Source organism: Notolepis coatsorum (genome assembly GCF_963971535.1).
Source record: "Notolepis coatsorum genome assembly, chromosome: 1".
Lineage (NCBI taxonomy): Eukaryota > Metazoa > Chordata > Actinopteri > Aulopiformes > Paralepididae > Notolepis > Notolepis coatsorum.
In genome coordinates, this window is record NC_140165.1 from 174915914 (window position 1) to 174931479 (window position 15566).

Below are 15566 nucleotides of genomic sequence, written 5' to 3' on the forward strand. Positions count from 1 at the left end.
ACACACACACACACACTGTCACCTGGCACACACACACACACACTGTCACCTGACACACACACACACACTGTCACCTGGCACACACACACTGTCACCTGGCACACACACACACACTGTCACCTGGCACACACACACACACAATGTCACCTGGCTGGCACACACACACTGTCACCTGGCACACACACACTGTCACCTGGCACACACACACACACACTGTCACCTGGCACACACACACTGTCACCTGGCACACACACACACACACACTGTCAACGGTTCGGTACTTTATCGTTACTCTTATAGTTTTTTTTAGGGATGCCCCGATCACGTTTTTTGCCACCGATACCGATCACCGATCGTCGTGAGCCATATCGGCCGATACCGATCCGATACCGATAAATAAAATTTTATTTTATATAAATCTCTTTTTTTTTTTTTTATAAAATATATATATTATATAATTAGACTTGTACTTGTATTATCTGCGAGACATCGCCACCACGCAACAAGCTCCACTGTCTGTGTGTACTCTAGTAGCCTCCAGCTACAGCCAGGATTCTCCGGAGCTGCAGCTGGACCTATACTAGAGTAGCCTCGAGCTACGGCCAGGATTCTCCGGCGCTGCACCTGGACCCTATTGGTATAACGTTACTTAACTGTGCTCAGCAAGCCCTCAGCTCGAATACGCATCGAATCAGTGTTATAAGACATTGATATCAGGAGCTATCTGTAGCTACTGCTAGCCGGATATATAACGTTAATACAACGCCTCAGTGAATTATTTAGTTCAATGGGACATTTCGTTTTTAACAGTGAACTAACTTGCGCTAACGTGAGCTAACAGCTAACAGCTAACAGGTATCATACCTACCTACTATACTTGCTAGAGCGTTTGTTGATGTCAGGAGCTATCGGTAGCTGGCCGGCTAGATACCGTTCGGTTAGACAATGCCTCATCATGTATTAAACTAAAAGTGAATAGTTGACTGGGTCATTTTGTAACAGTAGCTAAGCTAACGTTAGCTCAGGGAGACGACACGCCGTCCTCCCGTGTCTCACTAGACTAGACCCGTGTTTACATGCGTGCGGGAGGGGCTGGACTCGAGAGCAGACGCCGCACCACCGGTGTCTGAGACAGAACTCAGCGACAGCGACTGAGATCGGGTTTGACGATCGGTGAAAATAAAACATTATCACTGATCACCGATCGCATATTTATACTGAATATCGGCCGATAACGATCGGTGGCCGATCGATCGGGGCATCCCTAGTTTTTTATTATTATTTTGCAAGAAAAAAAGGCAATTAATTAAGAACAGAATCGACATTGCTTTATTATTCTTTTATATAACTTTATATAAATATAAATAAATATTGTTTCTTCAGCAGCAACAATGTTTTAATGTGTGTGAATTATAATCAACAACAAAGATAAAAAGAAATTAACACTTTGACTGCCGGAAAACGCTTAAAAGCGTCATTCCCGGCCATGCTCAAGTTGCCGGAGGACGCTTTACAGCGTCCTTATATCAATATTTCAAAAATCTGCGATCGGATTCATATTTCCCCTCCGCTGGCCTGAGATCCACCAGGAGGACCCACTGAGCTCTCTGGCGGTTCAGGAGCGCCATCTGGTGGCCGATCGGCGCAATCGCCAAACAGGAAGTGCTATGGAGGTTGTGCTGGTCGGCCGTATTACTTCCGGGCACTCTGTTTGGCTCACGGGACTCGATCTCGACACAATACATAGCGATCGATTGCCAATAACTCGATAAACAACATGATTTGGACATATATACTATTATACAAGCTGGAAATGGACCCGATATTTCTACATACCATAATAGGTAAATGACTGTTCCACGCTCATCGCCCAACGGCGCGAGGAGGATACGGTAAGATTCAGCGTTATTTTTGATCGTATTCCATATAAACTGTTATGATGAACATATCACCCACACTAGATGAATGATATAACGCTGCCCACGGAATTATAAACGATCCCCCGCCCATCCGGTCATCATCAGATCATACGTAGATCATTCTAGAAGTACGTCCAATTGAAATTTTTTATATCGCCCCGATTGCCATCAAACTGTATTTCATCATCAATATAATGCATTTGGGGCTATATATCACGTTCTGGAGAAAGCTGCAGAAAGAGATGAAAACATACTTATACATTAGACCATACTTTACTATGAATATGTGAATGAAAAAGTTTAACGTTGCTACACAATGAACAATACATATAGGACTTTGAATGGGCCCTAATAATGGCAATGTAGCAATAGAATTTAAAAAGTTATAGCCCTGCAAAGAAGGGGAATTTCTCCATAGACAAATAGCGCTGGCAATCCACAGTCATTTTCCGGATTTCTGGCCGGCACCCATAGTGTTAAAAATGTATTGTATTACACACAGACTTGCATATACAGACTTAAGGCCTCTACATGCTACAGCAACTTCAAAGCAACTGCACCACAAGATCAACAAAGCAACGGTGTTGTAGACACTCTGCATTTATGCTTCTACAACATCGACACGCAAAGTTAGTTTAACTAAAGTTAGTTTAGGTTCGTGTTAACGTTAGATAATGTACAAAATAAACGTATTTCCGGTGCTTTTAGACGTCGCTCTTTTATTTTGAAATCCCCCGACTGGAAGTATTTGTGATGTATTCTGCTTGTGTAACTTTAGGTTAGTTTTAACGTTAGCTGGCAGCTACAGGCACTCGAGGTCGAGGAAGAGCTGCTGAATTTAATCGGCAGGAGGAGAGAGAGCTCGTCAAAGCTGGATATATCCCTGTGGCTGTGGTTGTAGGCACGAAAATGCAGCTCGAAATACCTGTTATATTAAATTAATCGATTGCTGTTTAACAACTTGTCCGTGTCCAGTCCTTTCGAACTGCCCCACCGTCCGTTCATTGTAAACAATGATGCATGTAATTATATTAACGTTACTGTGTGTTGTTGTAGCTATGTTAATAAATTCTGAATGGCATTAACGTTAGTTGGGTATGATAGAGCATTGAATAGCATCAAGGTCAACGCTAGCTGGCTGGCTACAACAATGGCGGATGGTATTCCTCGCTGCGGGACCAATATTATTATATGACAGCCCCGCCCCCATTCACTACCAACCAATCACTGCTACGCAATATCAACGCAACGGTTGTTTAGATTAGATTTGGGTGAAAGGTACGCAACGTCCTCGCAACACAGTCTACAAGACCCTCTAAAACAAGCGCGTTGAAATCGCGCTGATGTTGTGTTGAAGTTGCTTTGAAGTTGCTGTAGCATGTAGAGGCCTTTACACACACAGACTTAAACACACAGACACAGAAATAATTAGCGTCACATAGCTCGCCTTTTTCTGAAAACCCAAGCACATATTGTTCCATAGCATACGCCTTCAGTTGATCATGACAAATCCTCTCTTACCTTGACGATTAAAAAGCCTCCATAATTTAGTAAATAAAGCTGTAGCCAGCCAGCTAGCATTGGGTCTATTCAAAATGCTATCCACATTAGCTACATAGCTAACCAAGTAAATACAATGGTATCTGTCCTGAGGTAACGTTAAATACAACGTTTGCTAGTCGAAATGACTGGACACACACAGGGACAAGTTAAACATCAATCAATTAATTTATTCCAATAGGTAGTTTGAGCTGCATGTGAGCCGAGGTCCTCTCCATTGGAAACTAATGACGTTACGGTAACGTTACCTCGAAAAGCACAGAAAGTTAAGCTGCTAGCAACAGACACTATAACACTTCCGGTCGGGGGTTTTCAAAATAAAAGAGCGACGTCTAAAATGACCGGAAATACGTTTATTTTGTACATTATCTAACGTTAACACGAACCTAAACTAACTTTAGTTAAACTAACTTTGCGCGTCGATGTTGCAGAAGCATAAAGGCAGAGTGTCTAAAACACTGTTGCTTTGTCGATGTTGTGTTGCAGTTGCTTTGAAGTTTCTGTAGCATGCAGAGGCCTTTACACACACAGACTTACACACACAGACAGAGACTTACAGCCTGAGCTTGTTTGATGAAGTCTAAGATGTCTTCTTTGAGAGCCTGGTGGATCTTGGCTGGTCCTTTATCGTCCCACAAACACACAGCATGGACATCTCTAGAAGAGACAATAACACAATGTCATGTTACCATTAAATAAGTGTGTTCTTCATTACAGATCTGACATGTTCTACATTACAGATCTAACATGTTCTACATTACAGATCTAACATGTTCTACATTACAGATCTAACATGTTCTACATTACAGATCTGACATGTTCTACATTACAGATCTAACATGTTCTACATTACAGATCTAACATGTTCTACATTACAGATCTAACATGTTCTACATTACAGATCTAACATGTTCTACATTACAGATCTGACATGTTCTACATTACAGATCTGACATGACGTGCTACTGATCTGACATGACGTGCTACTGATCTGACATGACGTGCTACTGATCTGACATGACGTGGAGGAAACTAACTTTTTGGCTTACCAGCCAACTGGCGAGTAGCTGATTTTTTTTACCAGACAAATTTTTTTTTACCAGCCAAAAAAAAATCGCTAATTGTGATAATTACTTCTTTGTATGTCTTCGTCTAAATTGATTTTCAATCATAGTAATAATCACACGTGTCTCTACTCTTTAAAATATTTATTAGCGTAAAACATTAATAACAGTGTCTCTACTCTTCACAATATTCAGGGTTCTTACACCTTTTCCAAAGCAAAATTCAAGCACTTTTCAAGCTTTTTCAAGGTGCCTTTTCAAGCTTTTCCAGCATCTTACACGGCTGTGGTAAATTAAATATTTACACAAATGATAATGTCACTTCTTCCATCAAATTAAATCAGATGTGATTGTGCTATAAACAACCAAAATGATGTAGACATGACATCCTATATAACCTGGCTGAGCCAATATGAAACAATCACTCAAATAATCACCAGATAAAACTTACATTTCAATAAAATATTTACTGAAAATTTGCAAAATAAGTGAACAGTCTTTGAGGTAGGCAGTCAATCAGCTCCTTGAGCCTTAAAATGTATACAAAATCAAATCAACCTAGAATTTTTATATACCCCCCCCCCCCCCTAGTATATATACCCCTAGTAGCTGGCTTCTTATGTTGCCGACATATCCTACAGAACATTCCTTAAAATAGAAAGAATTGATTTGCTTGTTAGTCATGTTGATCACAACATCTGTGGCAATGCTAGCTCACTAGCTTGTTAACGTTTAAAAAACTCACTAACGTTACTGGGATTAAAGCAAGCTTTCAGGAGGGGCGGGGGGTGCCGGGGTGGGCACGCGAGTGGCTCGAGAGAGGACTCCTCTTCATTTTGCGTGAAAGGCGAAAGCAATTAGGCGCTCTCCGAATTTTATTTGTTTATCTAAAAACCTAACTATTAAGTCAGATAGCGATTTATTATGAAAGTATACAGTGCAATTACAATTTCAATAACTTTCCAGCACTTTATACACAATTCAAGCACATTTCAAACGTGTTGACGTGTTATTGATCTGATGTGTTATTGATCTGACATGTGTTATTGATCCGACGTGTTATTGATCTGACGTGTTATTGATCCGACGTGTTATTGATCTGACGTGTAGTGTTATTGATCTGACGTGTTATTGATCTGACATGTAGTGTTATTGATCTAACGTGTTATTGATCTGACGTGTTATTGATCTGACGTGTTATTGATCTGACATGTAGTGTTATTGATCTGACGTGTTATTGATCTGACGTGTTATTGATCTGACATGTAGTGTTATTTATCTGACATGTAGTGTTATTGATCTGACGTGTTATTGATCTGACATGTTATTGATCTGACGTGTAGTGTTATTGATCTGACGTGTTATTGATCTGATGTGTTATTGATCTGACGTGTAGTGTTATTGATCTGACGTGTTATTGATCTGACGTGTTATTGATCTGATGTATAGTGTTATTGATCTGACGTGTAGTGTTATTGATCTGACGTGTAGTGTTATTGATCTGACGTGTAGTGTTATTGATCTGACGTGTAGTGTTATTGATCTGACGTGTAGTGTTATTGATCTGACGTGTTATTGATCTGACGTGTTATTGATCTGACGTGTAGTGTTATTGATCTGACGTGTAGTGTTATTGATCTAACGTGTTATTGATCTGACGTGTTATTGATCTGACGTGTTATTGATCTGACGTGTAGTGTTATTGATCTGACGTGTAGTGTTATTGATCTGACGTGTAGTGTTATTGATCTGACGTGTTATTGATCTGACGTGTAGTGTTATTGATCTGACGTGTAGTGTTATTGATCTGACGTGTTATTGATCTGACGTGTAGTGTTATTGATCTGACGTGTAGTGTTATTGATCTGACGTGTTATTGATCTGACGTGTAGTGTTATTGATCTGACGTGTTATTGATCTGACATGTAGTGTTATTGATCTGACGTGTAGTGTTATTGATCTGACGTGTAGTGTTATTGATCTGACGTGTAGTGTTATTGTGCTCAATGAATATAGAGCAGGAACAGCTAAACAGCTATTACCATTTTTCACAACTAGCTAAGATTTGGGTCGGCCACCCCTCCTGACTGCTTTAATTCAGAGGCAATCACAGAATCACATCTGTGTCGTTAGGCCAGATTCTGAGACATGACAGACAACAATAATAAAATGAAGCTCTTACGAGAACAAGTCAAACCACTGCTGCTTCGTGACGGCCTCCTGTCTCAGCAGCTTCAGGACGATGGGCCTCATCAGGTCCCACTTGTCCTCAAACTGCAAGGACCCTTTGTTCTGGAGGGGTGGATGAGGAGGTAGAGAGAGAGAGAGAGAGAGAGAGAGAGAGAGAGAGAGAGAGAGAGAGAGAGAGAGAGAGAGAGAGAGAGAGAGAGAGAGAGAGACCGACAGAATACAACCACCATAAGGACTGTCAAACCATACAAGAAATTCCTTCTGTAATGTACTGATTTCTTTTGATTTCTGTGTTTGATTGTTTTGTTTGGCTTTGGCAATGTAAACGTATGTTTCCCATGTCAATAAAGCCCCTTTGAATTGAATTGAATTGAGAGAGAGAGAGAGAGAGAGAGAGAGAGAGAGAGAGAGAGAGAGAGAGAGAGAGAGAGAGCTCACTATGAATTGAAAATGAGGGACCCTGATATAAACAAGACTAAAGTCTTTCTCTGGTCTGCATCCCCTTAACAATTGTGTGTATTGAGCCGTGCTGTACCCATTCTGCAATCTGTTAAATAAAGTTTTCATTCATTCATTCAAGGAGACAGAGACAGAGACAGGTAAATAATCAAATAGCCTAAATCTCAGAGGGCTGTGTATGAAAATAGGTTAATAACCCTTACCAAAAACAACAATATGTTTGGTCCTGCAGTCATTAAAACATAACATTCAAAAGTCTTGTGTCAAAGAGGGGGGGGGGCAGCTGTCACTCAAGAGGGGGGGGCAGCTGTCACTCACAACTAGGCTAGGGACCGTTAGCTGACGTGCTACAAGCTACCTGATGCTCTGGCTAGCTAAACATGTTAGCACCTGTTTGGTCAAACCAGCAACATGAGATTGTGGGCAGCTGGTTAGCTGGTGGTGAGAGCCAGAGAAGATCCACAGCGAGGCCTAACAGACCCTGAAGCTGCTGGTTCTTCAGATGGAGCCGGTGCTGTTAGCTCTGCTAGCTCTGTTAGCTCTGTTAGCTCTGCCAGCTCTGTTAGCTCTGCTAGCTCTGTTAGCTCTGCTAGCTCCGTTAGCTCTGTTAGCTCTGCTAGCTCTGCTAGCTCTGTTAGCTCTGTTAGAGGTATTAGCTCTGCTAGCTCTGTTAGCTCTGTTAGCTCTGCTAGCCCTGTTAGCTCTGTTAGCTCTGCTAGCTCTGCTAGCTCTGCTAGCTCTGTTAGCTCCGTTAGCTCTGCGGCTAACGCTAACACTAGCTTGTGCACAGAGGCATGATTTACAGTGTGTTGCAGCATAATAACCTTTGTGAACGATAACGGTGCCGTTTATTATTTCAAACCCATTCGTTCGCTTGAGTTGTATTGTGTAAATCACGCGCAGCGAAACGCTTAAACGTGTGTAAACACGTAGAGAAGATATACAGTGAAGTGCTTCTTACCTTTAACAAATTAGACGTCGCCATGTTTCCTCAACTTATCACCTCGCGTAGTCTCGCGAGCACTCGGTGCTGCTTCCAGCTGGTCATGTAGTCTCGCGAGCACTCGGTGCTGCTTCCAGCTGGTCATGTAGTCTCGCGAGCACTCGGTGCTTCCAGCTGGTCATGTAGTCTCGCGAGCACTTGGTGCTTCCAGCTGGTCATGTAGTGTCGCGAGCACTCGGTGCTTCCAGCTGGTCATGTAGTCTCGCGAGCACTCGGTGCTTCCAGCTGGTCATGTAGTGTCGCGAGCACTCGGTGCTTCCAGCTGGTCAGTCTCGCGAGCACTAAGTGCTTCCAGCTGTCTCCTGCGCGTTCTTTTTTTCCGTAGCCGCATTTTGCGGAGACGAACCCCTCTCTGTTTGGTTGAGCGAAGCCCCTCTCTGATTGGTTGAGCGAAGCCCCTCTCTGATTGGTTTAGCTCCTCACGCGCCAAGAGGCGAGCGTAATCGCGGAAATGTAATGTTATGTTCGAACCATGAATACATATTTATCAAAACAACTACCAGATTCACTCATAACGTTATTTCGCGTGACAACACAGCCCAGCTGTCAGAAACTGTACATTGTAACGTTATATAACATTTATTCATAACATGGTACAGTAAGTGGGGAGTGTAAACATTTATAGTTAAAGACAGTAGAGCCTAACCCAACTCCCTCCAATGTACAGTCATTTACCTAGTATGGTTTTGTCAATAGTTCAATGTACAATTGTGTTTGTTTGTACAGTGTCTCCTCCCGCCCCCCCCCTCAATGTACAGTGTTACTTGTTTATACAGTGTGCCCCCCGCCCCCCCCCCCCCCCCCCCCCCCCCAACCACCTCCAATGTAAATTACCCAGTATGGTTGTCAATATCCCAATGTACCCAACCCCCCCCCACCCAACCTCCTCCAATGTACAGTTTCTACGTCAAATGTATATACTCCCTTTTCTTGACTCCTTCTGTATCACAAACAGTACTGTATTTGCAAATCTGGTATGTCATAAATGTATAGATGTAGCAGTACTGACTATCTGTATGTCATGTATGTCATATATGTCTATATGAATTGAAAATGGGGGACCCTGATGGAAACAAGACAAACGTCTTTCTCAGGTCTGCATCCCCTTAACAATTGTATGTATTGAGCCGTACTGTATTGTACCCATTCTGCAATCTGTTAAATAAAGTTTTCATTCATTCATTCATTCAGCTTGAGTACTTTCGATAGGGCTTTGATTCAAACCCCCTCAATGTACAGTTTCTGACAGCTGGGCTGTGTTGTCACGCAAAAAAAACGTTATGAATAAAATGCGAAATAACATTATCGTTATGTTATATAACGTTACATAGAGTAACGACAGATAGATAGACAGATAGAGTAGACGACAGAGTACAGCAACTTGCAATGGGCCTGGTCTACAAGATACACTACACGACCAAGGTACCCATGTACATGTCAAAATACTTCCCAAAGGTCAGTGAATACCACGATCACAACACCAGAGGGAGCTCCACAAATCATGTTAAACCCAGATTCGGCTCAAACAAGGGACTAAACACGTTTAGCAATTATGCCACATCAATGTGGAACACCCTACCCAAAGCTGTAAAGAAATGTGAATCACTACCCACTTTCAAAAAGACTCTCAAAGAACACCTACGGGAGACTGCAATTCGAAACTGGCCCCTACAAATGTCCTAACCCAGTTGTACAGTAAATGACCAAGTATGGCTTTGTCAGTATTCCAATGTACAGTGTACAGTGTTCCCCAACCTCCCCCCACCTCCAATGTACAGCCCCCCACCCACCCACCCAACCCCACCCCACCTACCCAACCTTTTCTACGTCAAATGTATACACTCTTTTTCTGGACACTTTTTGTATCACAAACAGTACTGTATTTGCAAATCTGGTATGTCATAAATGTATAGATGTAGCAGTACTGATCTGTATGTCGTGTATGTCATATATGTTATGATGAATTGAAAATGGGGGACCCTGATGTAAACAAGACAAAAGTCTTTCTCTGGTCTGCATCCCCTTAACAATTGTATGTATTGAGCTGTACTGTACTGTACCCATTCTGCAATCTGTTAATAAACTTTTCAATCAATCAATCAATCCTCTTGGCACGTGAGGAGCTAAACCAATCAGAGAGGGGCTTCGCTCAACCAATCAGAGAGGGGCTTCGCTCAACCAATCAGAGAGGGGCTTCGTTCAACCAAACAGAGAGGGGTTTCGCTGTACGCGGCTAGCCAATCAGAGAGCGTCTCCGCGCCTACGGAAAAAAATAACGTGTCTCCTGCAGGTGCTTTAGAGGAACGATAGGTTATGTAGATAACCTAGTTATATTAGTATTGGCTAAGCGTCCCGCTCTGAGCCTTACGAGATACTCCTATCTCCTGTGATACCTAATGTATCTCCCACGAACAAAAACACATGCACCCCACCTGTATGGGGCCCCGCCCCTTATGGTGGTACCGCCCATATAACCATGACCCTGGTCATGAAACACCCTTCCTCGCCAAAACCCGTCCCAGGAAAAGATCCCTCAAGAGGGAACTCAGGGCGCGCAGAGCGGGACGCTTAGCCAATACTAATATAACTAGGTTATCTACATAACCTATCGTTATATTTCGTATTGCATCGCGTCCCGCTCTGAGCCTTACGAGATAATGGGGAAGAGCGGGCGCGAGACCCGACAGATGTACCCCCTGAGGACCCGTAAGCCCACATCAAGGGGTGCGGGGAGCCCTGTCACCCCATCCTTCCTAACGAAGGGGGGGCGCAGTCAACTCCACCTGAATGCGAACAAGAGGGAGCCAGAACCCCTTGAACACACCGTACAGGCGGAACCACGTGTGACTCAACACACTGCGGCCCATACCCATACACTCCTGCTACCCGACCAAAGGACGGGAAGCAGGAAAGGCCACAGACCCCAGAACCGCCTGGGAGACAGAACCCCCGGTCATGTCCATGAGGAAAAACCTTACAAAGGAGCCCGGGGAGGACCATGAAGCTGCAGCACAGATGGCCTCCACCGAGGCCCCACCCAGGAGAGCGGCAGAGGCAGCCACCCCACGAGTGGAGTGCGCCCTGACGCCCCCAGGGGGATCCTGCCCAGCCAGCGTGTAGCAGAGGGTAACACCCTCGCACAACCAATGGGACAGGCGCTGCTCCGACAGTGCCTTACCAGCACGAGCCCCACCGTAACAGACAAAAAGCTGGTCGGTAACCCTGAAATCCTGAGTACGGCTGAAGTAAATCCCCAAGCACGGACTGGACATGACAGGTGAAGGCCCGCATCTAACTCACCAGTGTGAGGAGGAGGACGAAACGCCTGAACCACAATATCCCGGGAGCGGAAGGAACTCCGGATATTCTCAGGCACGAAAGCAGGATTAGGTCGCAGAGTGACACCGCAATCGGTCCGAAAAGACAGGCACTCTGGATGTACCGAGAGAGCACAGAGCTCACCTACGCGTTTAGCGGAAGTGACAGCCAGAAGGAACGCGGTCCTGAAGGACAGCTGTCCCAACGGCGCCCGCTCGAGCGGCTCAAACGGGGCCAAGGACAACCGACCGAGGACCAATTGAAGATCCCAAGTCGGAGCCAAGGAGCGTTGCACCGGCTTAACGCGTCGAGCGCCAAGCAGGAAACGCTTCACAAGAGGGTGGCTGAACAAGACATCCCCTCAAACCCCTCATGATAGGAGGATATAGCTGCTGCATATACCCACACCGTCGAAGCCGACAGTCTATCAAGGAGAGACTGGAGGTAACTAAGGACAGCAACCAGGGGGCAGGAGACTGAGTCCTGGCCCCCCGCCTTACACCACACTTGGAACATACGTCATCTGCCCGCGTAAGCGCGACAGTGGAGGGAGCATGCGCATTCCAGATGGTAACACCATCAGGATCAAGAACCTGCGCCCCTCAACGTACCCGTCCCAACAACTGACCTAACAGATGTATGGGGAAGAATCCCTGGCGGCACGGCATCGGTCCCAGACCTGCCTGGCCATGTCCAGACGCAATCCTCACCCGTCAGGATGAGGGCCGCCCCGCGACAGTACACCTGCACCCACATTCTCCCTGCCGGGGATGTGGGGAGCCCTTAGGCCGCGCAGATGGAGGACGCCCATAGCCAGCCGCCCGCCGCCTGGTGCAGACAGGGGGAGCGTACTCCTCCCTGTCTGTCGATACACGACACTGACGTCGTATCGTCCGTCCTGATCAACACCATTTGTGGACCAGAAGGACCGCTTTCAACACCAACACATTGAACGTAGCGCAGACCGGGCAGCATGGTTTGCCAGCTGCCCCCTACTGCGTTGGCCCGACGCATCACCAGCGAGGGAGGCGTCGGTGAAAACGCGACGTGAGACAGCGCCGTAACCGTCCTAGGACGGAACCTCCCGAGCGTGTTGACAACACGCTCTGAGATGGATGCCCATAGCCCTCCAACCGTTGACTGGGAAGAGGAATACTCTACATCCAGTCTACAGCAACCCCAGGCTGGTAGAGACCTGCCTGGTACGAGACCTGACGATCCACCTTGACCGCGAAGGACCAGAACGTCATCAGGGCAGAACACTCCGTAACCCCGGATGACGCAGAGGCCCCAGTGCGGCCTCCACGCACTTGGTGAAGATGCGGGGAGCCAGAGAAAACCGAACGGCAGCCTCTGGTACTCATACGCTAACCCTGCAAAGGAAGCGTAGGTAAGCCCTAGGATGGAAGATCGGGGATGCGCATACGCATCCTACAGGTCTATGGAGGAGAACCAGACCCCCACCTGACAGTGTTCAACAGGTAGGAGACGATCCAAAAAATGCTGAACCTTCCCATGGGACAGGTCCAGCCTGGGTCTTACACCCCTCCCTCCCGACTTCTCGGGCAGAGAACACCGGGAGGAGAACGCCACGACGATGGCTTGCTTCGTCCACAGAGATTGGATCTCGTCGACCAGAGCTGTCCCTGCTGGAGACCCCAACAACAGGGTCTGTACCAAACCTGAAAACGGGTGGGGTTGTGTAAACACAAGTCCCCGCCTCACCATTCTCTCCATCTACCTCGACATATGGTACTGCCGTAGTCATATGTGACGACACTCCCAACGCACCCGCCGTCACGTGGCGCAGGTCCGCCAGGAACTGTAGATAGTTGGCCCGGTCCCCCCCGCTGTGCGAAGACAACCCTGGAATCGTGCGAGGAGCGCGTTCCGTGTCGGAACACCTGACCCTGACACCACCCACGAGGCAACCGCACCCAAGGGGGAACCCCGACAGAAAAGGGCCTGTCTGATACGGGGGGCTTCCGATCAAAAAAAAAACCCCACTGAACACCCCTCCAGAACATGCTGAAGGAGTTGTTCTGCAGCCGGACATGCAAGGTGTAAGGCCCCCATGGGTTCCTACACACCGTAGCCCTGCAGTGATATCACTACCACCCCAAACCATGTGAGCTGCGACCACTTGCCAATATTCCAGGAGTGGGAGCACCAACATGATACCTGGCCTGGCGAAGGCGAGGCCGGGGAAGCCCGCACTGTGTGCCTCAAAAGGTTTCGAGCCCCCCTGCTGACAACACTTAAGTTGACAGACGTAACACCAGGCTCAACCAACACAGTTCAAGGTGTGGGAGCCGCTTGACAGCACAACATTCTCACGGACAGACCCAGGCTCAGCCATCAACTGGGTGTCAGCCCCTGTCTCCATGAGAAGCGAAGAATGGGGCCGCATACGCTTCAAGAAGGTTCGCGGCCCGCAGCCAAAGGAACACACCCAGAGCCCCGCTTCTGAGGGTAACAGAAAGCGGACTGAGCGGGGAGCGGGCTGCTCGCTGCAAAATGACGACGGAGTGGTTTACCAACACCGAAATCACCCAAAATGGCCGATCCCTCGGCCGCCAAGACTGTCGGCCTCGCGATACCCTGTCGATTCTCCAACCAGGGCACCACTGGCGGGGGAAACATGGCCGCCTGTCGAGGGCCCCGTCATCGCCGCTGACGAGGCCGTGCTCTCTCTTCTTCTGGCTGCGCGGTGTGAGGCGGTGTAGGGCCTAGGACAATACCGCCCGCGCTCCAGCAGAAGACCAAAATCCCCTGCGGAGAGGGGAACCCTGAGCGGTTATAGCTTGCGGCTGGGTCAAAGCTAATAACGTCAACAACCTTGCGCGATGTGTCGACGTCGGCCGGCCCTCAAGGCCCCTCCACCAGACACCATTTCTTTAATAGAAAAAACACCAATTCGAACACAGTTCTAATCGTTGCCAATTCCATACCGTGGCGGTACAAGCCTTAACAGCCCACCAGCCACTCGCCAGGCCGACCCATGGTGTCGGCCGGGCGGGGCATTGTTTCAATATATCAAAAACAAAGGACTGACGTTAACATGGAGCACCAGTGGTGATTGCAAACAGCACCCTCCACTGTGGTGTGGACCATGAAAAGGTTAAATGAATAAAAGAGCTAAACCACAAAAACTGTAGAATGAGCAAACCCATACACACAAAGTTTAAGGGGAGACGGACCAGACCCGTCTTCATTCAAAATATTCACAACAGAACACCAGCCCTAGTTTAGCCCATTTACCAAAAAAGGTAAACAAAGCCCCCCCCCCCGCACTACTCCCCCAGTATACCGATTGACCGTCAGTATGAATGGTTTGAGAGGAGAGAAAGCTGTAGCAAGACAGACCTTCTCATAGCAGAGTGACAAAATGAAACAATAGCCCCCTACACAGGGCCGCCCCAGGAGATGGGGGGCCTCGCGTCTAAAAACGCACAGGGCCTCACATTTCTCCCAAGCGGCCCTGCCCTTATACTACTGCAGCCTAACGCCAGGCAATGTGGAACCCAAGACAACAATTGCCTGTGCACAGACACGCAACATGTTTACCATGTCGGCTGGACCCATAGCCCCACTACCCGACGCCAACCCAGATGGGAACACCGTTCAACAAACCCCGCCGGAACACAAGGTAATACCTGGCTAGAACCTAGCCACGACCTACCCCGTTGTCAACCCATTTACCCGAAAAAGGTAAATAGAACTCAAAACCCCACAACAGCTACCGACTGACCTTCATTGATGAACCGGGCAAGAGGCGGGAGAGTGACAACATCTCACGGCGGAGACATTAAAACAGCATAGCAATTAGCAGTAGTGATAGCATGCGGCAGTAGCGATAGCATGTTAGCATAGCTTTAGATGTTTTAGCAGCACGCCCAAGACAGCTTGGAAACCGTTCCCTGCAGAGAACGTTCACCAAACCATCTTGCCCCTGGCGCCAACACACAACAAGGTTGTGTTAACAACACAAACCAGCATTACTAACACTAATACCCATGCCTGAAGACACAGGGCCTACCTGAGTACAAGCTG

At 46.9% G+C, this 15566-nt stretch overlaps 1 protein-coding gene across 1 annotated transcript in view; it reads right to left on the reverse strand.

The window, feature by feature from the left end:
* LOC311223498 (cullin-5-like) overlaps window positions 1-8183 on the reverse strand; it is a 94474-nt gene extending 86291 nt beyond the window's left edge. Inside the window, exons 1-3 of the mRNA XM_084308282.1 lie at window positions 8154-8183; window positions 6726-6835; window positions 4037-4136 (exon numbers count right to left, since the gene is read on the reverse strand). Coding sequence (XP_084164408.1) covers window positions 4037-4136; window positions 6726-6835; window positions 8154-8177 — 234 coding nt within the window. The 5' untranslated portion in view covers window positions 8178-8183. The remainder of the gene's footprint in view (window positions 1-4036; window positions 4137-6725; window positions 6836-8153) is intronic.
* Between the last annotated feature and the right edge of the window lie 7383 nt (window positions 8184-15566).